The 26,053-nt window shown below is 40.1% G+C and overlaps 1 protein-coding gene across 1 annotated transcript in view; it reads left to right on the plus strand.

Moving 5' to 3' along the window:
• The window catches only part of LOC137657749 (protein KRI1 homolog), a 216,275-nt gene that overhangs the window by 91,334 nt on the left and 98,888 nt on the right, over positions 1-26,053 (plus strand). Inside the window, exons 4-7 of the mRNA XM_068392221.1 lie at positions 9,300-9,504; positions 9,901-10,058; positions 16,588-16,745; positions 17,834-17,953. Coding sequence (XP_068248322.1) covers positions 9,300-9,504; positions 9,901-10,058; positions 16,588-16,745; positions 17,834-17,953 — 641 coding nt within the window. The remainder of the gene's footprint in view (positions 1-9,299; positions 9,505-9,900; positions 10,059-16,587; positions 16,746-17,833; positions 17,954-26,053) is intronic.

Raw genomic sequence — 26,053 nt, forward strand, 5'->3', positions numbered from 1 at the left:
ATCGAAAGACTCTCGAGAACTAGAGGTTTTTCGAAGGAGGCAACCAGAGCGATTGTTAGAGCAAGGAGAACATCCACCCTTAGAGTCTACCAATCGAAGTGGGGAATCTTCCTAAACTGGTGCAAGTCAGTATCCGTATCCTCGACCAGTACCTCTGTAACTCAAATAGCTGACTTCCTCTTATATCTGAGAAAAGAGCGATCTCTTTCAGCTCCCACTTTCAAGGGTTACAGAAGCATGTTGGCATCAGTCTTCCGTCACAGAGGCTTAGATCTTTTTAACAATAAAGATCTACAGGACCTCCTTAAGTCTTTTGAGACCACGAAGGAGCGTCGTTTGGTTACACCTGGTTGGAATTTAGATGTGGTTCTAAGATTCCTTATGTTAGACAGGTTCGAACCACTTCAATCAGCCTCCCTGAAAGATCTCACCTTTAAGACTCTTTTCCTGATATGCTTTACCAGCTAAAAGAGTCAGTGAGATTCATGCCTTCAGCAAGAACATCGGATTTTCATCCGAAACGGCTACATGTTCTACATCTTGGTTTTCTAGCCAAACACGAGCTGCCTTCTCGGCCTTGACCAATATCGTTCGTTATTCCAAACTTATCGATATGGTTGGAAATGAACTAGAAAGAGTATTATGTCCTGTAGAGCTCTTAAGTTCTATTTTAAAAACCTTTACGAGGCCCGTCTGAAGCTTTATGGTGTTCAGTTAAGAATTCATCTTTGCCTATGTCAGAGAATTCTTTATCCTATTATTTTCAGACTGTTAATACGAGAAGCTCATTCCCTTCTGATTGAGGAAGACCAAGCTTGGCTGAAGGTAAGGACACACGAAGTTAGAGCTATCACAACTTCCGTGACCTTTTAATAAAATAGATCTCTGCAAAATATTTTCGACGCAACCTTTTGGAAAAGCTAATCAGTGTTCGCGTCTTTTATCTTAAGAATGTCCAGTCTCTTTACGAGAACTGCTACACTCTGGGACCATTCGTAGCAACGAGTGCAGTAGTGGTGGAGGCTCCACTACAATTCCCTAATTCCAGAACCTTTTTAATCTTTCTCTTGAAATATTTCTGGGTTGTCCGGAAGGCTAAGAAGCCTTCCGCATCCAGGTTGATTTGGCGGGTGGTCAAATTCTTTCTTGAGAAGCGCCTAGATTAGAGGTTGTGATGAGGTCCTTTAGTATGGGTTGCAGCCCTTAATACTTCAGCACCTAGGAGTCGCTCAGCATCCTAAGAGGATCGCTAGGCTCAGTAAGGAAGACGTACTTAAAAAGGCAGAGTAATGGTTCAAGTCGACTTCCTTACCAGGTACTTATTTATTTTATGTTTGTTATTTTGAATAACGGCTAAAATAAGATACGGGATACTTAGCTTCTTTGTTAACATGTATGCTGGTCTCCACCCACCACCCTGGGTGTGAATCAGCTACATGATCATCGGGTAAGATTAATATTGAAAAATGTTATTTTCATTAGTAAAATAAATTTTTGAATATACTTACCCGATGATCATGAATTTAAGGACCCGCCCTTCCTCCCCATAGAGAACCAGTGGACCGAGGAGAAAATTGAGTTCTTGTTGACAAGAAGTACTTGAGTACTTACTCACAGATGGCGCTGTTGTGTACACCCCCACCTGTATAGCGATCGCTGGCGTATCCCGACCGTAGATTTCTGTCGGGCAACAGAGTTGACAGCTACATGATCATCGGGTAAGTATATTCAAAAATTTATTTTACTAATGAAAATAACATTTTTCTTCAAATAAATCCTTGAACTCGTTTTTGGATAGATTTAATTTTTGATGACAAAGAGAGTATGGACTTTCTTTGACTTTTAAATGGCCGACCCTTCCCTTAGACGGAAGTGTGTTTAGGCTTTTAGCAATTATCTTATCACGTTATAAATTAATTATAGATTTTCCTCTATATATTTTATATCTCACCGCCTTTATTAGGCCTCTTCGATTAACTTTCCATTTATAATAAACATGAAAATAAATTTTAATGATTTGTTTATATGCGACCTTTCCTGAGAGTAGGCGGTCCTAACTTGGAAACCGAAGTTAAATAACGTTGAGCCCTTTCAATCGTAAATAGCTTTTAAAGAGCTAATGATTTAAAACTTTTTAAATGAATATTTTTTAATAGATATTTTATGAAAGATTTTCTTTGAATAGTCTTCGTACTGTTTCAAAGATGAACTAAGTTTAGTTTATTTATGCTACGCAGTTTGCGCTCTATCGTTACGATAGAGAGAGAGAGTATCACGGTTTCACTTTGCAGAAAGAGTAAATCGATTCTGACGTTTTGTTCATTCTTCTTTCAAAGCTTAAATGTTTTAAATTCTATTTTAAAGGAACTTTTTAATTGAAAAACCTTTCAGTTTTTTCCTTTGGTCAAATAACATGTTTTTTTGACGAAACGTAAGTGGGCTCTTCTCTTAGGTGCGAAATCAAGAGAGAGATAGAGAGAAAGATAGAGACGGAGGGAGAGAGAGGAGAGAAAACGTTCCGTTCAAGCGGGTAACGTTGTTCTCGAGTTACTCTCGTCCCTATTCTCTGTACGGGGAGAAAGGATAAAACGTTTTTAGTTTTTTATTCTCGTCCCCAGGCAATGTACGGTGAGAGATTGAAAACGTAGTTTTGAATGAACTAGTGTTTAGTCTCTTCCCCAGCCACTGAATTTTTTATCTTAAAATATGTTTACTGTTTTTTTTGCTAGTATTAATGTGCTTGCATTATACGACTGATTTCGCAATTACTACCTTTTGATGAGGGTAGAATTGCGTGCTTCAGGTAGAAATCAGTAAAAGTTTCGATTTCAGTGAAATAAGTGCAAAACAGAAAGTCGTAGTGATAAAGTGATATTGCGCAAAGTGTTATCAGTGTTGCGACTGAGGGTTCGTCTGTTCGTGCCTGTCGTTCGCCTAGTCCGGGACCTCTTGCAAGCTCCCAAGCCCAGGGGAGAAGTAATGTCGTACGACTTATGGGTTCGAGAGGCCTTGATCAGCGAACAGACGTTCCCTCTATGGTATCGGGTGTATCTTACCAAGATCACCCCTACCATAAGGCGAGAGAGACGATTTTCTCCTCGTCATCTGAAGGCTTTTCGCATAAGAAATCTGAAACAAGGTTTCGAGGCCCTTAAGCGAAAGTCAGTCCTTTCAGGACAGGTCCAGCGTCCTGGTTGTAGCCATTAGGACAGCTCTGACCCTATGCAGTCATCGGAAGACTGCTCGCCGCCTAACAAAAGCGTAACACAGACTCCGAGAGTCTTTTTGTTGGCAAGGTTTTGCGGTCACAGACGTTACCCTCGTCTCTTACCGCAACCATTTCCGTTGATCCTAAATGGGTTGTACGGCAAGACATGCAGAATAAGCTTGCCTCCCTTATGGAAGACTATTCTGCCGATAAGTCCGTTGAGCCTAGCCGTTTATCTCATCGAGATCCTGGCTTTCAGCCACCCTAACGTTCCTTTGTGCGTCCTGTTGACGTTAGCGTAGCTAAGTCACGTCAGTCAGGTTGTTTAGAACCACTCTCGATGCGGTCTCGTGTGGATTTTCAGCCACATTTGGACGTTAGGCCACTTGCTGATGCTCCTGTTGACGTTCAGGACGTTCGCTAACAATCGGAGTTGACTTGTTTTGACGCTGAGCGTCAACCTCCGCATTCTAGAGTTGTTTTGACTGCTCAGTCTAGGCGGTCAAAGCAGTCTCGAGTGGACGCTGTGCGTCCTCACGCACCTGTTGTTGTTGACAGTTCACAGACTGTCAAGCAGTTACATGACGTTGCGTCCTGGTCTCTCGCACCTGTTGTTGTTGACAGTTCACAGACTGTCAAGCAGTTACATGACGTTGCGTCCTGGTCCGCTACTAATGCACCAGTGCGTGTGGACTCTGCTTGTAAAGCATTGCCACCACGGTAGGTCTCTCCCTTGCTTGAGACTCAGCTATTATCGGACAAGGTTCCTTCAGATGAGGAAGTTGCTGTTCCCCCTCCTACTGATATTCCCTTGAGGACTCTCAGACGGAGAGGAGCCTAAAGCTGCTTAGCCCTCTATGGACTTTAAATAAATCATGCTGATTTTTAAGGATCTTTGTCCGGATCTTTTTGTAACTGCTGCTCCTCGTTCGCCTAAACGTCAGAGCTTACACTAGGCCTAGCTACTTCGAAGCCGTTGTTTTATAAGCTAGTGCTCTCTCGCTCTCCTAGAGAGCTTTACGTTTGCTAGGCGACTGGTTTATCACCAGGAGGAGTTTGGGGGATACAGCCTTTGCTTTCCCTTCTTTTAAACTGGCTTATAGAGCGAGAGTCTGATATGACACGAGAGAAGTTCTCGGCTTGGGAGTTCCTGCCTCTGCCCAGATAGACTTCTCAAACCTCATAGACTCTCCCTGGCGCCTGGCCATGAGACGCTCCAAGATTTTACAGGTCAACTTCACAGCTGTTTTCGAGCCTTTGAAGTTTTGCTGTACAATTATGTCATGCATAAACAAGGCTTTCAGGGATGGCTCCAATGATCTGACAGCCACGTTCTCTGCAGGAACAAGTCCCTCAGGGATGGCTCCATGATTTGGCAGCCATGTTCACTGCAGGAGTACGTAAGAGGCAAGTGCGCTCAATGTGTTCATTGTCAAGACAAACTTCACGATGAAGTCTTCCAGGCTGTCTTGACAGCATTTATGGAAGGCGACTGGATGGTCTCTCTCGACCTTCAGGAGGCATACTTCCACATTCCTATACACCCGGATTCCCAACCGTTTCTGAGGTTTGTTTACAGGAATGTGGGGTACCAGTTTCGAGCTGTCGGGGATCCAAGCCTCCCTGTACTTGGACGACTGGCTTCTCAGAGCATCGTCCAGCCTTCACTGTCTGCAGGATCTACATTGGACGTTGAGTCTGGCCAGGGAGTTGGGACTTGTGGTCAACCTAAAAGTCCCAACTGATCCCATCCCAGATTATTGTATTTTTGGGGATGGAGATTCGCAGTCAAGCCCTGCTCGAAGTCCAACTAATGCTGAAAAGAAACGTTTATTCAGTCAGGAGTTGGAACAGTCTCGTAGGGACTCTCTCATCCCTGGAGCAGTTTGTCTCACTAGGGAGACTACCCCTTCTGCCTCTCCGGTTCCATCTAGCCTCTCACTGGAACTAGGACAAGACATTAGAGACGGTATCATTCCCAGTCTCCGAACCAATAAAGGCATGCCTGAAATGGTGGGACAGCAATATCAGTCTGAGAGAGGGACTATCCCTAGCAGTCAAGAACCCAAACCACGTGTTGTTCTCAGACGCGTCGGGTTTGGGTTGGGTGCGACCCTGGACGGTCGGGAATGCGCTGGTCTGTGGACATCAAGTCAGAAGAGCATGCACATCAACGGCAAGGAGCTATTAGCAGTCCACTTGGCCTTGATGATATTAGGAAGCGTCTTCGAAACTAAGTGGTAGAGGTCAACTCAGACAACACCACAACTTTGGCGTACATCTCCAAGCAAGGAGGCACACACTCCTTCACGCTGCTCGAGATCGCAAGGGACCTTCTCTTATGGTCTAGAATTCGAGGCATCTCCCTGTTGACGAGATTCATCCAGGGGGACTTGAACGTCTTGGCAGACTGTCTCAGTCGGAGGGGTCAGGTGATACCCACGGAATGGACCCTCCACAAGGACGTGGGCAAGAGTCTTTGGGCTTCTTGGGGTCAACCAACCATAGACCTCTTTGCCTCCTCGTTGACCAAAAGGTTACCAATCTTTTGCTCTCCAGTCCTAGATACAGAAGCAATCTACATAGACGCGTTTCTACTGGATTGGTCTTTTATGGACTTATGTGCATTCCCACCATTCAAGATAGTCAACAAGGTACTGCAGAAGTTCGCCTCTCACGGAGGGACAAGGTTGACGTTGGTTGCTACCCTCTGGCCCGCGAGAGAGTGGTTCACCGAGGTACTTCAATGGCTGGTAGACTTTCCAAGAAGTCTTCCTCTAAGGGTAGATCTGTTACGTCAGCCCCACGTAAAGAATGTCCATCAAAGCCTCCCCGCTCTTCGTCTGACTTCCTTCACACTATCGAAAGACTCTCAAGAGCTAGAGGTTTTTCGAAGGAGGCAGTCAGTGCGATTGCAAGAGCTAGGAGAGCTTCTACCATTAGAGTATACCAGTCGAAGTGGGAAGTCTTTCGAGACTGGTGCAAGTCAGCATCTGTGTCCTCGTCCAGTACCTCTGTAGCCCAAATCGCAGATTTTCTTTTACATCTGAGAAAGGTTCGCTCCCTTTCAGCTCCCACGATTAAGGGCTACAGGAGCATGTTGGCTTCGGTCTTTCGACATAGAGGCTTAGATCTTTCCAACAATAAAGATCTCCAAGATCTCCTTAAGTCTTTCGAGACCTCTAAGGAACGTCGTTTGGCAACTCCTGGATGGAACTTAGACGTGGTCCTAAGGTTCCTCATGTCAGACAGGTTTGAGCCATTACATTCAGCCTCCCTGAAGGATCTCACCCTCAAGACACTTTTCCTAGTGTGCTTGGCTTCGGCTAAAAGGGTCAGTGAACTTCATGCCTTCAGTAAGAACATCGGGTTTTCTACAGAAAAAAACCACTTGTTCACTTCAACTTGGTTTCCTGGCCAAAAATGAACTACCTTCTCGTCCTTGGCCTAAATCTTTTGATATTCCTTGCTTATCAGAGATCGTAGGCAACGAACTGGAAAGAGTATTATGTCCTGTTAGAGCTCTTAAGTTCGATTTAGCTCGTACTAAGTCATTACGAGGGAAATCTGAGGCATTATGGTGCTCAGTTAAGAAACCTTCATTGCCTATGTCAAAGAATTCTTTGTCATATTTTATCAGATTTTTTTAATACGAGAAGCTCATTCTCACTTGAATGAGAAAGACCGATGTTTGCTTAAGGTTAAGACGCACGAAGTTAGAGATATAGCAACCTCCGTGGCCTTCAAGCAAAATAAATCTCTGCAAAGTATTATGGACGCGACTTCTTGGAGAAACAAGTCAGTGTTCGCGTCATTTTACTTAAAAGATGTCCAGACTCTTTACGAGGACTGCTACACACTGGGTCCATTCGTTGCAGCGAGTGCAGTAGTGGGTGAGGGTTCTACCACTACACTTCCCTAATTCCAATATCCTTTTAATCTGTCTCTTGAAATGTTTTTAATATTGTTTTATGGGTTGTTCGGAAGGCTAAGAAGCCTTTCGCATCCTGATTGATTTGGCGGGTGGTCAAAGTCATTTCTTGAGTGCGCCCAGATTAGGGGTTTGATGAGGTCCTGTTGTATGGGTTGCAGCCCTTGATACTTCAGCTCCTGGGAGTCTGTCAGCATCCTAAGAGGATCGCTGGGCTCCGTGAGGAAGACAGACTTACAAGGCAGAGTAATCGTCTAAGTCAACTTCCTCACCAGGTACCTATTTATTTTGGTTTTGTTATATTGATAACTGCCAAAATGAAAAAACTCTTAGCTTATACGCTGTAAACATAATTAACTTTGGTCTCTACCCACCTCCTTGGGTGTGAATCAGCTATTATATATTCACCGGCTAAGTTAAATATTTAAAAATGATATTTTAATTATAAAATAAATTTTTGAATATACTTACTCGGTGAATATATAAATTAAATGACCCTCCCTTCCTCCCCAATAGAGACGCAGTGGGATGAGAAGAAATTGAAGGTTTTGTTTACATCCGAGAGTGGTATCTGGCCGACAGTTGGCGCTGGTGGGCACACCCGCAACCTGCATAGCGATCGCTCGCGAGTTTTTTATGTATGTGTCTGTCGAGCAACAGAGTTGCAGCTATTATATATTCTCCGGGTAAGTATATTCAAAAATTTATTTTATAATTAAAATATCATAATTATGAAAAATCTTATGCAACATGCATAAAGAAGTAACAGAATGATAGTGCTAGAGATTAATATCAAGATCAGGAATAAGATATTTGATAGACTGCACGTTTTTGTCCAAATTGAGAAGATAGTTAGCAGCTGAAGACCAGACAGGAAAACAATACTCAAAACAAAATAGAATGAAAGAATTATTATATTTCTGCTGGATAGATTGATCACCGAAAATCTTCAAAGACGCTCAATAGGCCAATTTTTAGTACAGTTTAAGAAGAAATAGACAATGTGTTTCTTAAAAGAAGTTTGGCAATCAAGAATCACGCTTAGAATTTCAAAGGAGTTTTATATAGTTAAAGAAACATTATCAATGCATAGTGCTACATGATTAACATGGTAAAGCCAGCGCTAAAATCAAGGCCAATCATACGAATGTCGGAACCGCAATCAAGGGATTTCTGAACAGTATTGGAAATTGTATGAAAGGTATCACATATTCCATGTTCTTTGCGAGAGCCAAATTGCAAACTAGGAAACAGATTATTACTTTCTGCATGAATATATAGGCATTGAAAAAAATTATTGGTTACTAGGACCTGTAGTGGCAGTGGGAGATGAACTTGGGTAAGGGTTGTTAGCAAGCAATCTAATTTGAAGTGTACTGTATACAATAGATGTAGGGATTAGTTATGTAAGTTTTTTTTTTTTATAGGGCTACCATGACTTAAGCAGTTCAGTAGGACACTTAATACTTGAAGTAGAGAAGATACTGTTGGAGAAGTTTCCCTTGAACATAAGGATCTAGAACAATTCTTGCATACTAATAAGACCTTTACTCTCATGGTATAACTAGAATATAGTCTGTTTGAATGGTAATTTGGCCATCACTGTCCTCCTGCCCTGTTATTGTGATGTAGATATATATTCATCGAAGAATTTTTGGAAGATTAATTCATATATATTTTTTTTTTTAATTTATTATTTCAATACTGTGCTTACTGTAGTTTATTAGCAGTACCTTTCATAGTGGTGGACAGCAGTTTCTATGAACCTCTAGATAAACTTTCCTTTTAAAATGAGAAATGAGAACAAGACCAGCACTCATAGTGAGTTAGTGCTACACAGGGTCACAATCATAATAAATGGAGACATACAAATCTTTACATGAACTATAGGAGTTGAGGTGGTCACCTCCAGCTAAAGGACAGCAAGAACTTTGGTAAGTATTAACGTAATTAATTTTGATATAAGAATTATTTTTCCTAATGGTTAACATTAGAATAAACAAGTTGTTAGCAAAACCATATGTATTATCAAGCTGTTTTACAATAGCCATGGCTTTGTGGGTAGTTTCAGAAACATTAATTTATGTGTAGATTATTTTGACTCTTCAGATCCTTTGCATATAAAGGCTCTAATTATTTATGGAATTTTGCAAATTTCAGCCTACCAACCCAGAATTTGATCGTGAATTTTTGATGTCAATTGGAACCATTCACAAGCACAAAGAAGGGAACATAGATGTAAAAGATCTTCAGTTTTTCACTGGTGATTACAGAGTAGAGAAAGAAAAGGAGGAAAAGCCAATGACTTTGAAAGATTTTGAGCGCCATGTAATTTTAGAACGCGGAGGAAAGTTTGAAGAAGATGGTAAGTGTTTTTATTTGTTAGTGATGGTTTGTGTGCTTGCCATTCATTACCTTGCAAAGCAATTTATATTCTATTAATGGGTCTCTGCTTTTTTTCATGTGAGTTAGCAATCCAATATTTTTCATGAATAACGAAGATGTTAAAGACTAAAATGAATTTTAACCCTGTAGTAGTTACGGTACATGGCTAAGTGACACTTGTTAAACCAGTACAGCAGTTTGTTTGTGATGAATTTATTTTTCCCTATGTTTTTCTTGCTTTCTTAATCTTTAATTGGTATTCAGTAATTTTTAAAATTTATTATATGATTAAATGATGTGTGATCAGGTCTTTGGCAATTGCAAAACTTTTTATCATCTTTAATGTTGATATTTCTTTGTACTGTACTTGTGCTAGACATGAATGTGAAAGGGATCGAAACTAAAGTCCCCCAAAGTTCTGAAAAAATCAAGTTTGATGATGGTATCGATGACAGTGACGATGATGATGGCGATGGACTACTTACTTCAGGTCTTTTCAAACCTAAAGAAGAAACCGTTGAAGATACTAAGGAAGTAAGTACCTTACAGTACATAGATATTCAGATTTTAAATACAGTATATGGTAGGAGTTCTTTGTAAACCGATGAATTACTTTAGTATCAGAGGCTATCATAATGATATAATGAAAATGCTGCATACTTTATTACTTAGTAGGGAATATTCCTCCCATCATTTTAAATGGTTGTAGATTCTAGCATGGTGTTTAGGTTGTAAAAAATATGATGTACCCCACAACTACTGAATAACATTATTTATACCACAACCAGCATTCAAAGTTTTAAGAGGCATAACTGTGTTACTGTTTACTACAAATGCTGGAAGTCTATTCCAAGTATTTGCTAATTTATATGTAAAGAAATTGCCACCTTGAGTGGTGTTTATCTTTTCAATTCCAGTTTGTATCCGTTACCTCTGGACTGATTTGTGCTAAGCGTGAATAGATTGGTGTAATCTACATTTGTTATTCCTTCAAGAATTGCGAATGCCTCTATTAACTTTCCCCAGAATTGTCGAGTTTATAGATTAAATAAGTTCAAATGTTCATTCGTACAGCTATATCCAAATTGCCTTAGTGTTGGAACTAGTTTGATGACCCTAGCTTGTACTGCTTCCAGTCTATCTTATATCCTTCTGAATACTTTGAGCTCAGAATTGGACTCCGTATTCTAGATGGGATCTTACCACACGCACATGCGCATACCAACACTCAGGAAGGAGAGAGAGAGAGTGACAAGGATTTTGGATGTTTCAAAGACTTTTTACTCCATATGCTCTTTGGTAGAGTGATTTAGTTTAAGTGTTTAGAGAGTTCTTATAATCTTGTCTAACTTATTCTTGAACTCGTTTACCATGTTACTGTTTACTACATTCGCTGGTAGTCTATTCTAAGTATTTGCTATTTTGTATGTAAAGAAAGTACCACATCGAGAGCTGATATATCTTTTTAATTCTTGTTTGTATCCGCTACCTCTGGACTGATTTGTGCTAAATGTGAATAGATTGTTGTAATCTATATTTGTTATTCCTTTAAGAATTTAGAATGCCTCTATTAACTGTCCCCTTAGTCGTCAAGTTTGTAGATGAAATAAGTTCAAACGGTCCATCCTCTGTCTATATCCAAATTGCCTTAGGGTTGGGACTAGTTTGGTGACCCTAGCTTGTACTGCTTCCATTCTAACTATATCTTTCTGAATACTTGTAGCCCAAAATTGGACTCCGTATTCTAGATGGGGTCTACTAGTGATGTGTACAGCTGTAGTTCAGTGTCTTTGTGTCTGTATTAGAATTGTCTTTATGTAGCTATTAGTTTCTGTGCTTTTTTTTCCAGCTTTTATGCTCTGTTTGGTGAACTTCAAGTCCTTGCTAATAATAATACCAAGACCTTCCTCGTGGGTCACACTTACTGCTTCATTACCCAGCAGTGAGAGAGAGAGAAAGAGAAAGAGATATGTGTGTGTGTGTACACCTTGAACAGTAGTGCGTGTTACTGCTACTGGGTCTCAGTCTTGTACCGGACTGAGGACGTATACTGTCATTCAGTAAAAAGGGCACCTCTGCCTTCTAGACTCTTAAGGAACACCTTTGGTATTGAAGGGAAAGAGGTGGGCTCTTGGTAAGATTTCATTTTGTACACACTATAGGGAACCAGGGTTGGGGCGAACTAGCATTCAGGCTACTTGCTTGTATCAGCAATAAGACATTGCCTCGTATAATGAGATGGGGAATTCGATTCTCAGTCGCCTCGTGATAGTTCCTCTTATGGCGATCTGGTCAGAGGAGACATTCCTACATGCTCAACCTGTAGGTGGCAGGATCACCTATCACCTAATCTTTACTCACCTATTCTTTCCCCACATGACCATTTCACGTGTGGGGAAGTTCTCAAGTACACGTGCAACTAGAATCAGATACATCTGACCACCCTTGGACCACTCAGCACTGAGATGTTTCACAACGATGTGAGATCGCCAACCAGGTTCTTTACAACCTGGTAACTATTATGCACACAAAGTGCTTGGTCGCCGCACAATACAGTAACGTGATTACTGGTACTCACCAAAGAGACCAAAGTAAGTAGTACTTGTCAGTCTCTTGGGTTGTTAAAGCCAGAGACAGTCGGTTTCTGAGGGGAATGGCTGCTGCTTCCTTTTTCTACCTAATTAATCTTGATCAGATCTAGAGCCCATTTCAGGGTCCCAACATCACCCAGTGGAAATTGAATTCCACAGAGTAATAATATCCAGGCAATCAAAATATTTCACAAGATGTGACTTGGAAGATAGCAAAATGGACAGCCTTTACTGAAAAGATTAAACTATATATTGACATCATACCACCTAAACCAAATTATCATGATGAATTTGTCTAGTATGGAAATCAGCTCAACAGAATATACCTAGAGACTGCAGAAAGGAATATATTCCTAAAAGACTGACCAAATTGAAGAACTGTATGAGAATTACTACACCTCATACGATGAAGGCCCATTCTGCTTAGACACTATTGAAATAGGAGAAAACGTTCTAACACTACTGAGCCAAGAGAGTCAGCAACGATGGCATGACCTTCTACAGAACTGGGATTTGACAAAAATAGCCTAAAAAGCATGGTCAACTGCATATAAACTTAATTTTGAGAACAGATTATAACGAGTAGCAGCTGTAAGCCCTATGATGCTAAACACCAACTGATTATAAATGACTGACCATAGAACAAGAATGCTGCCAAAGGAAGAAACAAAAAATGGGGATGAAGACAACCCTATCAGACAACATCTTCCCACCATTTACTATAGATGAACTGAAAAAAGAAGTCAAGTTGCTAAATTCAAAGATAGCTGCAGGAATAGATGGGATTTTAAATGAATTCCTTTTACACCTTGGGCCAAAGGCACAATAGCGGGTGTTTTCTCTCATTAATTCATATATACAAATAAAGAAGACACCTAGAACTTGGAAAAAAAAAACTAAGAGTAGTTTCCCTCCTAAAATCAAACAAAGACACATAAACCCAAAGAACTATAGGCTAATGTAATTATTATGTACAGTACTCTCTATTAGCCGTAAGAGAGATTAATGTTAAGTATAATTTCAGACACCATAAGCAACCTCCTCCCCTTAGCCGAAGCTGGGTTCAGAACAGGTTTGTTTTGGTGTGGGTAGATTCTCAGCCTAACCCAGTATATAGAGGATGGATTTGAACAGTGAAAAATCACCGAAGCAGTGTTAGTAGACCTATCAGCTGCATATGACACTGTGAATCACAGAGGCCTACTTCCGAAGCTAGCCAAAACTTTAAAAAATAAAGATTATAGTGGATATAATCTGAAGCCTCTTAGAAAAACTGCAAATTTTATGTAGAGATGGATGGGACTAAAAGTAGATGCCAAACACAAAAGAGTGGCCTACCTCAGGGCTCAGTCCTTGCACCACTACTGATCAATATATATACTATGATCAATCCTCCCTACCCAAATGTCTGCATGTTCATCTATGCAGACGAACTATGTCTGACCACACAGGCCACCACCTTTCAAAAAGTTGAAACACTACTATCAGCTGCGTTAGAGCAAATGGGGCAGTACTAGGACAACTGGTCCCTGAATCCAAAGCCATTTAACTCAGGTATAAGCATTTCACCTGAAAAACAGAGAAGCCAATCACAAACTCAAGATCTTTTGTGGTGGTGAAGAGCTAGAACATCACCAGTTTCCAGTGTACCCTTTGATGAAACTGTCATTTTCCACCCATTTACAAAATCTCCAAGGGAAGGTTTAGTCTTACAATTCCCTGCTAAAAAAGCTAGCAGGAACCAAGTGGGAAGCCAATCCTCACATACTAAGAACAACTGCTTTGCCCTGTGCTATGCACCATCCTAGTACTGTGCACCAGTGTGGAGCAGATCATTGCATGCCAAGAAATAGATCTTATGCTCATCGAGGCATGCAGTCATCACCTGGACACTGTATCCCACTCCCACCTGTACCCTCTACAAACTTGCTGGTATTGCCTCCCCCCAGAATCAGGAGGCATATTGTACAACAAAAATGGAAAAGAGCAAACAAATCTTGGACTCAAGGCACCTACATCCTCACATGCCACTTCCAAGTAGATTTAAGTCAAGGAAGAGCTTTGCCACTATGGAGGGACTGCCAGCCCAAATACCAAGACAATGATAGAGTGGACCAATGGAGGGATTTTGATAGGAGACTACCCCGGAACAGCACAATTCAAGACTCCACTGAAAAAATTTCTGATGTGGCACTACTTCCCAGATGTGATTGGTGTGCCCTCAACAGAGCTATACGTGGCGTGGCCAGAACAGGTGACAATCTAACCAGTTTTATGAATATGGAGAAAATATACCACTATCTCATAATTTGTACAACTCTGATTTAGTGTCGATGATAGAAAACTTCAATGGTTGGCTGTTTGGTGGGATGAGCTACGATAATTTCACTGTATTTCAGGGTCAGTTGCTCAAGTCAACTTTTTTTATCTATTTCTATACCTTGCATCCTCTGTCCCCAGTTCCACCACACCCATATCCCTCCTTACCACATCCAGCCATCTGATCCGCTTACGCCCCACACTTCTCCTCTCCATCACTTGTATGTTCTTAGCTCTCTCGATTGGTTCCATCTCCTCTCTCCTTATTACATGGCCATAGTAAGTGAGAACAAGCTTCCCTACCCTTACTTATACCACACATTCTTTTTATATCTTGACTCTCCCTCTAGTAGGGATATTCCAGCAATCCATCTCACCATCCTCATCTTTGTTCTTTCTTAAGGGCTCAAATTTCTGCCTCATATAATAGTACAGGCTTAATAACTGTCTCATGAATATTTATTTTGAGCCATGATAATATTTCCTTGTTTAAAAATGCTCCGGTTACTTCTCTTCATTTTTGTCATGCTTCTTTCATTCAGTCACTTGTTTGAACCTTGATGATATTTTCTTGTTTAAAAATGCTCCAGTTGCTTCTCTTCATTTTTGTCATGCTTCTTTCACTTGTGTGTCAATTGTTTTTAATACCTCCTTCCTTAGTTATTATTGTTTTCAAATAGGTAAACTCATTGCTCAGTTTTAGCACTTTCCATGTGAATGTTTACTGTACTTCACGTCCTTCTCTACTAAAAAGTAAACATTAAAGTGGAAGATGACAGTGCTAAAACAGAACAATGATGGGGAGGACAATTGTGTGCAATTGGGGTCCCTCTTTCATGTTCTTAAGGATTCACTCCAGAGTCTGTGATTGCTTCAAAGCATGCCTTCTTTGTGAGGAGAGAATTGTTGCTCAAACTCCCTGATGAGATCTCCCCAGTTTTGAAGGGTGGAGGAGAAGGCTCAGGGTTGCGGCACTTCCAGGACATATAATTTCTCTTTCCTCAGAAAGATGTAGATGCAGTGGTGAAGTGGCATAAGGTTAGTCATGACTCACCTATCTAGTATGCAGTACCCAGTACCCTCATGGGTCCATGTCTTTCAAAAACTGCCATCAAGATTGACTTTGATGAACGATCTGGTTGCCTCCAAAGCCTTATCAGGTCCTCCAACCACTTTTTTCTCTAAGAAAGGTTTGGACATTGCTACGCCTTTTTGTGCCCAGTCTGGTCAGTTCGGGAAGGGTGGTAGAGGCAAGAGTGGAATGCTGAAGTTTGCAGTTCCCTCCTCCAGCTTCTGCAGTAGTGGGATGCCAGTCATGCCATTAAACATGGAAGTGACAATAGAAATTCTTGGTAATGAACACCTCCTATCCTACAAAAATCTTCGACATTCCCTTTCTTGCATACCAATTGTGTTCCGGAGTTACCCTTCAAAATCGTTGAAAACTTTATAGATACAGTATAGGTTATCTTGTGATTGTGAGTACCATTTACTCTTGGTATGGACCTAAGCTAATGCTGGTAACATCCATGTTCCGAGACTTAATGGGTTGGAGGCGTCATCACCTTCGCTCCTGTACAGAATGCGTGAGTTGACAATTCCAAGGAAATTAAATTAGCCAGAAATTGGTTTCTCCCTCCTAAGGATGAGTCTCCTATTGTAGGACGATGTTTTATATTCATGTAGGAACAAATCACAAATTTTAAAATTAATTAAGTCATTTGTATTTTTCATAACTATACAAACCTGAGTCCTTTAACTCCCCCCACCTTAAAAGCCAATAGTACTAGTCTTGTCAAATAACAAGTTTCCGGGGCTTTCCCTGTACCACTTGTCGGTAGTTATAACTACCGTGTTAAAGTTTGTAGGCTGTTCCAGTTTTGTTGAAGTTATACTCCCATTAAATGAATCATGTTTGTATAGTTAGAAATGATACAAGGAAGATTTTGCTTGCTTATTACTGTTTGATAGTAGTCAGATTTGTGAATATTGGTCAGCCAGTGCATGCTGATTTGAAGCACTTCCTTAAAAGCTGTGATGTTATCTTAATGGAAATTATTCTTTGCTATTTATTTCAGCATTAAAGTGATATTTTTTATATAAAATAATTAGTTTATGTACCTATTTTACTATATTTTTTTATATTCTTTAAGGCTCCACAGAATGAAGCTATAGAATTTGTTAAAGGAAAAAAATCTATGTTAGAAGATGAAAAGGAACAGAATGTATTGGAAACAGTCAAGAGTGCATGGAACAGTGACAAGTTATCTAAGAAAGATAAATGGCTGGTAGACTTTTTCCTCAATGAAAGGTAAGTGCCTTTTATTTTGCATAGTTGTGCTTACATTATATCTTCTTATTTTATGTTGCATCAAAATCTTATTGATACAGTATTTTCCCTTATTTCAGCTCTGGGATGTCTTTAGGTCTAAATGAAATTATCTAAATCCTTCAACCACTCAATTGATTTTCAAGATTTGTATATTGATGAAGTGTGACAAGCAACTGTTTAAATCTTGTATAAGTTAACCCTTTTACCCCCAAAGGACGTATTGGTACGTTTCACAAAAGCCATCCCTTTACCCCCATGGACGTACCGGTACGTCCTTGCAAAAAAATGCTATAAAAATTTGTTTTTCATATTTTTTGATAATCTTTTGAGAAAATTCAGGCATTTTCCAAGAGAATGAGACCAATCTGACCTCTCTATGACAAAAATTAAGGTTGTTAGAGCAATTTAAAAAAAATATACTGCAAAATGTGCTGGGGAAAAAAATAACCCCCTGGGGGTTAAGGGTTGGAAATTTCCAGATACCCCGGGGGTAAAAGGGTTAACTAAATAAGATGGTTACAGTAGAATAAAAAAACAATTCATATACAATGTTGACAGTAGAATCAAAGAACAATTCAGCATTTTATTTATGATATCATTATGAGAAAAATACTACAATTATTTTACTATACTTACATTGCTTAAAGTTACCCTTCAGAAATAGATGTAGGGGACAAAATAAGTTAAATCATTTATAACATTTTGGAGAAAAAATAAGTTATTAGATGAAATTTAAATTTCTTTATTTAAGACAAACCCTTATTACAAGATTTTTTTTAATTTTCATTCATTAATCCTTATATTTTCTAGTTTGATAATTGTGCTTAGTTATTGATTACTGAAATGAAGTTTTTGATTACTGGAATGAAGTATTTTGTCTTTCCTTAATGGTTACTCAGATGTAATTTTCTAATGATTATTATGACTGATATTAACAAATCTAACTTTATATCTGCAAAGAACTGAAATTCTTCATTAATTGATATGATATTTTTTTTTGTTTCATGCTATGTTCGTATACTAACATTGGCATATTTGATTTTTTAAAATCTCCCCAACTTTTATAGGTATTTGGAGGAGGATGATGGTGAAGGACTCAATGATAGTGCCTTCCTTGATGAAGAGGAAATGTCAGAGGAAGACCCCGAGAAAGAACCAGATCCATTGGCCTCCCAGTATAAATTTAGGTATGGTGTATTCTGGTTTATTGTGCTGTAATTTGTTATGAAGTAGATGTTCATTTCTCTCTCTCTCTCTCTCTCTCTCTCTCTCTCTCTCTCTCTCTCTCTCTCTCTCTCTCTCTCTCTCTCTCTCTCTCTCTCTCTCTCTCTCATATATATATATATATATATATATATATATATATATATATATATATATATATATATATGTGTATATATATATAGATAAATATATATAGTATATAATTATATTGTAATCATCATATGCATTTAACACTACACACTACAAAGATAAAGGAATTTTTCCCTTCATGTTTAGTATGGGAACTGTAGAATAAAAAAGCATAATATATGCAAAACTAATGCTAGTACAAATATTAAGAATAAGTATAAGTGACAAGAAATTCTAGTTGCTTGTAATATGGCTGAAAACTATTATCAAGTACTCAAACATGCGGTTATAATGCTGTAGTCTTTAGTTATGTCCTTACCTCCCTGTATCATCGAATTATTAAAGGTATATATTTGGTTTTAATTTACATATGACTTCAGTTATACTTTTTAAGCTCATTTGAAAGGAGAGTGAAAAAATTATGTCACTTATAATGTTTCCAGTATTGTAATTTCCTAGTGCTCAAATAAGTCTATTTGGTAGTACTCCTGCAGACAAGAGTTTGATTTTTTATCAATAAGCTGTTGATGTTTAGCATCAAGTTAATTCTTGCATGGGTTTGATATTTTCTTGGATATTTAATTGTTCCTATATGCATTACAAACCTTTGACCCTTTAAATAAGAATATGATTCCAGCAAAGCTTGAGCAGCCATTAAGCTTCTAACGAGGTTAGCACAGCTGGCTGCTGAGTGGTGGGGAAGCTTCGCCCATCCAACAGGTGTTTTACCTTCACTTTGACGTCGGCTGATGATCAGTACAGATGTACTTTGCAGTGTCCTATTTTAAAGATTTTATAATTGGTCTGCTTTTACTTTTACATTTTTGTTTGTGTGTGATTGGTTAATGATGTTAGTTCCTTGGTCGAACATGAGGTTATGTCCTGGAAAACCCATCAAAGGTTGTGGCCAGCATATGAATAAACCAGAAATTGACTCTAATCGACTTCATAGCTGCAGCAGGGTGCATGACTGTTTGTAGTGGCCAGTATATGAATAAACCAAAAGTCGATACCAATCAATTTCATAGTTGGTGCAGGGGGCATGACTTTTTTTCAGGATTCCCTCTTCTGAATATAGGGAGTAACCTCTGGTACAGTGATATGAGTTCATGAAAAAGAGTAAGAACTAGTCTAAGAGAGGTACTCCCAAGCTGATGCCCAAGAAGTTCTTGAGCTCCCTCATCCCTCCTTTGGGTTCAAAGACTGCTGCATGTTCTTCTTCTCTGTCAGAGGTAGTAAGAAGAACGGTGTTCGCCCGTCCACTGTCACTCTCTGACCTCTCGCCACCGAATAGCTGTTTGGAGTTTGTCAGCACCTATAGAATTGCCAGGTTCTCCGACTGCTCGTTGAGGTCCCACAGCATGTGGATCTCCAGCTGTTTGGAGTCCTCCAGCCTCTCGTTAACCACCAGCTGTTCTTCATTCTCTGGCTTCTCGCCGTTTGCCAGCTCCCCGTCGATCATCAGCTGCTCGTCATTCTCCGGCAGCTCGTCGTTCACCAACGACTTGCCGATCTCCTAAGATAAAGTGTTCGGTAGTTACCCGGCATTCTCCTTTTGCTCGCCATTTGCCAGCTTCATCGCGTTTGCCAACCACGCTCTGATCCCCAGAAGCTTGTCAATCAACAACTTCTTGTCCTTCTCCAGCCTTGCATAATTCTCCTGTGACTCGCCGCTTGCCAGTTCCTAAGACTTTGCCAACCAGCCATCATTCGCAAGAACGTCGTCGTTCAGTGGAACGCCATCTTTTGCCAGACAGGAGACAGTCGTCCAGGCACTCCTTCGCGAAATTCTCCTCTGCTCACATGGGCATCGGCACTCGCTATCCCGCCATTCGCCCTGACCTTGTAGAGGTTGATCCTCTCTCTCTTAAGCCCGCTAACACCGACTGTTACGTTCTCCTAAGAGAGCATCTCTCAGAAGGGATGACTCCCGAGGGTCTCCCCTTTGGAAAGACCCGACTTTCAGGGTACCCAAAGAACCAGCAATCTGACCTGTTCCTTTCCCCGTATGATAGAACCTTCAAAGCCGCAGCCAACTGCTTTTTCCGTCCGGTCGTAAATTAATCCAGGTAGGAATGTTCCTCCTTTTCAGAAACCCTCAGCTTCGATCCTCTCGGGATCTCTCAGCCAGCGCTGCTGTGGGTCAAGAACTGTGGTTCAACGCCCTGGTTAGAGCTGTCCACGAGGCCTTCTTAGGAGGTGTTCTACCCATTCGACCATTCAATACAACCAGGATTCCGCTAGAAAAGTCATCCTTTCCTCCAGTGGACCCAAGGGGAAAAACCACGGTTCCTTCTCCTCTGGAATCCAAGGCTTCTAACATGAGTGCTCTTATTACTCTTGCAAGTCTGTCTATAAAGATGTATATATTTTAGTGGGTTACTTGTATTCAGTCAAGAACTTTAGTTAAATGTAATAAAACCTTTAATTCACAAATAATACATTGCTATTATTTTGGAGGTGTTATTACATAGGCTATGCCTTTGCACATGAGCCTCCACAGGGGTGCAGCACTAATGTGCCAGATGGCAACAATATGTGAATTAAGTGCTCTTGGAGTCTTATGATGAAACTACCTTATAAACCTCTCAATTCCTTATTTTTGTTGTGAATAAGAGTCATTAAATTGTTATTACTATTATGAAGAACTGCTACTAACTTTAGTTTCATTTAGTTTCAAGGTCTTTGATGCTTCTAAGATGTGACTTGTATCAGATTAGTCTGTTACCTAACATCGTAAATATCATATAATGTCCTCTTGAGTCCGTTGTGGTGACTAATAAACAAAAACCGTTATACTCATGGTTTACAAGCTAATTTACTAATTTTCCGGGTAATAAGTTTGGAAGTGTTTGTGAACTACTTTCCTTAGCAGTTCATTCTAGTGTTTAGAAAGTTTTCATTTTAGCATGGAAGGCTAGGTTCGTTGATTATAGAGGGAGTGATAACTCTACTTCCACTCCAGACTTTGTTTTTGCTACAGCCTACTGTATGTAGATTTTGTTCATCATCATCATCATCTCCTCTTACGTATATTGGCGCAAAGGGCCTCGGTTAGATTTCACCAGTCATCTCTATCTTGAGCTTTTAATTCAATATTTCTCCGTTCATCATCTACTTCGCGCCTCATAGTCCTTAACCATGTAGGCCTGCATCTTCCAACTCTTCTAGTGTCTTGTGGAGCCCAGCTGAATGTTCGGTGAACTAATCTCTCTTGGGGAGTGCGAAGAGCATGCCCAAACAATCTCCATCTATCGCTCATCAGGATCTCATCCACATATCACTCTCGAGTAATCCTGTACTGCCATTGAACTCCCAATATTCTTCTGAGGGCTTTGTTCTCAAATCTACTAAATCTATTGGCGATTGTTTCATTGTCATACCATGATTCATGTCCAGATAGTAACACCAATCTCACTACACTGATATATAGTCTTGATTTTTATATGTAATTTCAGGCAATTTGATTTTCAAATTTTACTTAACCTAGCCATTGTTTGATTTCCTTTTTTCAATCTTTCACTAAACTCTAATTCTAAAGACTTTGTATTAGAGATCATAGTTCCTAAATACTTAAATGGTTCTACCTCATTAATCCTCACTCCTTCCAATGATATTTCAGCTTCCATTGCATACTCTGTTCTCATCATCTTTGTCTTTCTTCCATTCATCTTCAGCTCAACCTCGTGTGATATTTCATGCATTGTGGTAAGTAAGCATTGCAAATCCTGTGGTGTTCTGCTAACAAGGACAGCATCATCAGCATACTCTAGATCTGCTAAATTCCTATCACCGATCCAGTCCAATCCTTCTCCATGCTCTCTGACTGTTCTACACATTACAAAATGCATGAGGAGGATAAACAACATAGGTGACAATACATTCCCTTGAGTATTCCACTTTTCACTGGAAATTCATTTGATGAGACTCCACTAACATTAACTTTGCACTTGCTATGCTCATGGACAGACTTTTCAAATTTACATATTTAAGAGGAATTCCATAATAACGCAGGACTTTCTACAAAATTGGTCGGTGCACATTATCAAAAGCTTTTTCATAGTCCACAGATGCCATCAAAAGTGGATTTCTATATTCTACGCTTTGCTGTACAACATGTCTCAAAATGAAATTTTGGTCAGTGCAACTTCTACCTATTCAAAATCCTGCTTGTTCATCTCTCAGCTTTTAATCAATCTTTCTCTCCTGTCTCTTTAGAATAAGCATACTAAATATTTTCATACCTGACGTAAGTGTTATGCCTCTGTAATTATTGCAATCAGTCAGGTATCCTTTTTTGCAATTTCCACTAACACACCTAACTCCCAGTCATCAGGTTTTGTCTCTGCCTGCCACATTCTACAAAATAATCTTGTAAATAAATAGTCTGAGAGTCACTTCATCTTCAGCCAGTATCATCTCTGCAGTTATTCCATCATATCCAGTGGCTATCCATCTCTTTAGTTTTTTTAGGATAGCTTCGGCCTCAAACACACTGAATTCATTCATGGGCACATCAAGGTCTCCATCAGCTACATGTATATCGATCAAATTATTCTTTTCATATCTCCTATTCATAACCTCACTAAAGTGGTCATCCAACATTGTCTTTCTTCATCTTCTGTTGTTATAACAGATCCATCTCTCATTTTGATTGGTATTTGCTTCTTCATCTTTGCCCCAGTCAAAATTTCATTAATAATTCTATGAGCGATTCTTACACCATAGCTAATGCCTGAATTCATAGCTTTGTCAGCCTCATCGGCTTTACTGTCTAAATATTCTCTCCAGTCATTCCTGGCTTTTCTTTTGACCTCACTATTAATATGGGAATATTTAGCATGCTTAACCTTGCAATTTTAATTTCTTCCTCTAAAACTTTCAACAGTCAATCTCTATCTTTGTTTTCTTTTCATAGTATCCCAAGTATTATTTGTATATCCATGGCTTTCTCCTTGTAACTGCGTGTCCCAAGACTTCACTACAAACTCTTAATATCACACCATTCTTCATCAATTGTCTGCTCTTCCTCTTAAAGTCTATAAGACTGCAAATCGATTCCTGCATTCAGTTGCAAATATTTTTCTGTGCTCTTCTTCTAAAAGCTTAGTTGTATCATTTGACTGGCCAGACAGTACTAGATTGGATCCTTTTCTCTGGTTACGGTTCATTTTCGCTTTGCCTACACCTATACCGAATAGCCTGGCCTATTCTTTACATATTCTCTTCTGTCCTCATGCACCTTATAACACTGAGATTATCAAACAATTCTTCTTCATCCAAGGAGTTAACTACTGCACTGTAATTGATCAGAGGCTACTTTCCTCTTGGTAAGGGTAGAAGAGACTCTATAGCTACGATAAGCAGCTCTTCTAGGAGAAGGACACTTCAAATCAAGTCATTGTTCTCTAGTCTTTGGGTAGTGCCATAGCCTCTGTATCATGGTCTTCCACTCTCTTGGGTTAGAGTTCTCTTGCTTGAGGGTATACTTGGGCACAGTATTCTATTTTATTTCAATTCCTCTTGTTTTGTTAAAGTTTTTGTTGTTTATAAGAAAATATTTATTTTAATGTTGTTACTGTTCTTTAAATATTTTACTTTTCCTTGTTTTCTTTCCTCACTGGGCTGTTTTCCCTGTTGGAGCCATTGGGCTTATAGCATCCTGCTTTTCCAACTAGGGTTGTAGCTTAGCAAATAATAATAATAACAATAATAATAATAATAATAAACCAGGGTATTATAACTACCTTTCTGTTGCGTGCTTTTAGTTTTAATTTCAGTGTGGCAATGAGGAGCTGGTGATCACTACCAATATCTGCACCCCTGTAGCTTTTCACATTTCTCTGAGGCCTCCTTATCTCTCTATTGATGGCAATTTGATCTATCTGATTTTTGTAATTGCCACATGGTGAAGTCCATGTATATTTGTGGATGTTCTTGTGCTGAAAAAGAGTACCTCCAATGACAAGACTGTTTGCTGAACAGGAACTTATGAAATGCGCTCCATTTTCATCTGCAACTTTGCCAAGACCCTCGACACCCATCACATTCTCTATCTCTTGATTATTCCTTCCAACTTTAGCATTGAAGTTGCCAATCAAAATTTTCATATCACTTTCTGGGATATCATCTATTACACTGCAGTTCTTCATTGTATTCATCTTTCCTTTCTTCAGGGGAATCATTTGTTGGTGCATAGCAACTTATGATACTCATAGTGCACTGCTGTGATTTGAACTTTGCTAGTAACAATGTACTATTTACTGCTCCCCACTCGGTAAATGCCTTTTCTGTTTTTGGTATCATCATCATTCCTACCCCTTCTCTTCCAACTCCATCTGTTCTTCCAGAATAGATATATATATATATATATATATATATATATATATATATATATATATATATATATATGCCTTGGTCTAAAGTTTCCTTACCAATCCCCTTACGTGTTTCAATTAGGTCAAGATATCCAAACTATATTTCATAAATTCACTCTCCACTTGCTGTAACTTCCCAATCTGATTCATGGTTCTAACATTCTAGTTACCAATTTTAAATTTTTTTTTTCTATTTATAAACTGGGAGATTCTTAGCACCCTGCTATTCCTGGGACTAGGGTCATTCTTTCATCTTTTCTTTCCATTGACTGACTAAATCCATTGAGGATTTATTGGCAAGATACATAAAAGGATAGCCAGCTCCTTGTGATGCGTATTGCCTATCTAACGAAGGCAAGTGACCCCTGCCGGTTCATACTAATTCTAGTAAGATCAAGCGCCAGGCATCAGGAGTAAAAGCCGAAGAGACAGTTTGTCCATCGCCTTAAACCCAATCCATCACCCTGTTGCCAGTGACTTCATCGAGATTCAGGGCGGCATGTCCTCCACACACAAAGCTCTCATTACTCCACCAGGTTGCTCATCCGCTTATACAAGTATAACCGTTGGCAAACATGGATTGCTGAGTTATATATTAGGAATTTAATACTAATGCCTCCTTTTGTGATAGCTCAGAAATTAATTTAATTCTTAGTTGTTCGAACATGGAGTACTTACCACAAACTACTTTCTTAGGAGTATCTGGGATCTCCTCCCAACCGACCAGAGTTTTGTGTAGTCTACCCTATACCCATTTTCTATGAGGGGTAACCTCAGGTGGAGTGATACGCGCCTTGAGGCTAACCCAGGGTCAGAGAGCATGCTTGCTCAGGTCTCAACCTCCAGTAAGTTCTCTGGTCGCGTCACGATATCATCTCGCCGCTCTCCTTAATCCCAGTGTGACTCTTTGTGTCCCTGACCCATTTGTGTCTCACGCGGTTCCCACGTGGTTCCTTTATGCTTTTCCCTTTGCTTTCCCTGTGTGTTCTTGTGTCTCGTAGTGCTTCCTGCTGCGTTATGAAGCATCCCCGCCGTTGTCCTGGGCCTATGGCCAGTAAATCATGTGGAGCGTTTCTATCGAAACCGGAAGTAGACCCGCACTCCTTGTGTTCGTCGTGTAGAGGCAGTGTGTGTTCCCCTATCACCACGTGTCCGGAGTGCGTGTCCTGGAACGAGGTGCAGTGGGTGCGTTATGGCACCAAAAAGAAGGCGGTGACGAAGAAGTCGCCTAGGAAGTCGAGCATCGCTTCTCCCCTTGCTTCGCCGGGCGTGTCGTCGGGCCGAGCTTCCCTGCCACCCTCCCCTACCCAGAGTAGGGGACGAGGTAAGTCCGTTGCGGGGAAGAGGCGTGTGGCCCTTCCCCAGGAGTCTGAGCTGCAAGATAGTGGAGTTGTGGCATCTTTCCAGGCAAGTGTGGGGCCTGAGGGAGGGTCGGGAGTGTGTGTGGGGGACGAAGTCCTGGTGCAAGCAGGGCACGTCTCCTCTGATGACCCTATGTGGGGGAAAAATGTCCCTAATTCTTCTCCAGCCTCCTGGGCTTGTTTTTCAGGAACTTCT

Source organism: Palaemon carinicauda, chromosome 18 (genome assembly GCF_036898095.1).
Source record: "Palaemon carinicauda isolate YSFRI2023 chromosome 18, ASM3689809v2, whole genome shotgun sequence".
Classification (NCBI taxonomy): Eukaryota; Metazoa; Arthropoda; class Malacostraca; order Decapoda; family Palaemonidae; genus Palaemon; species Palaemon carinicauda.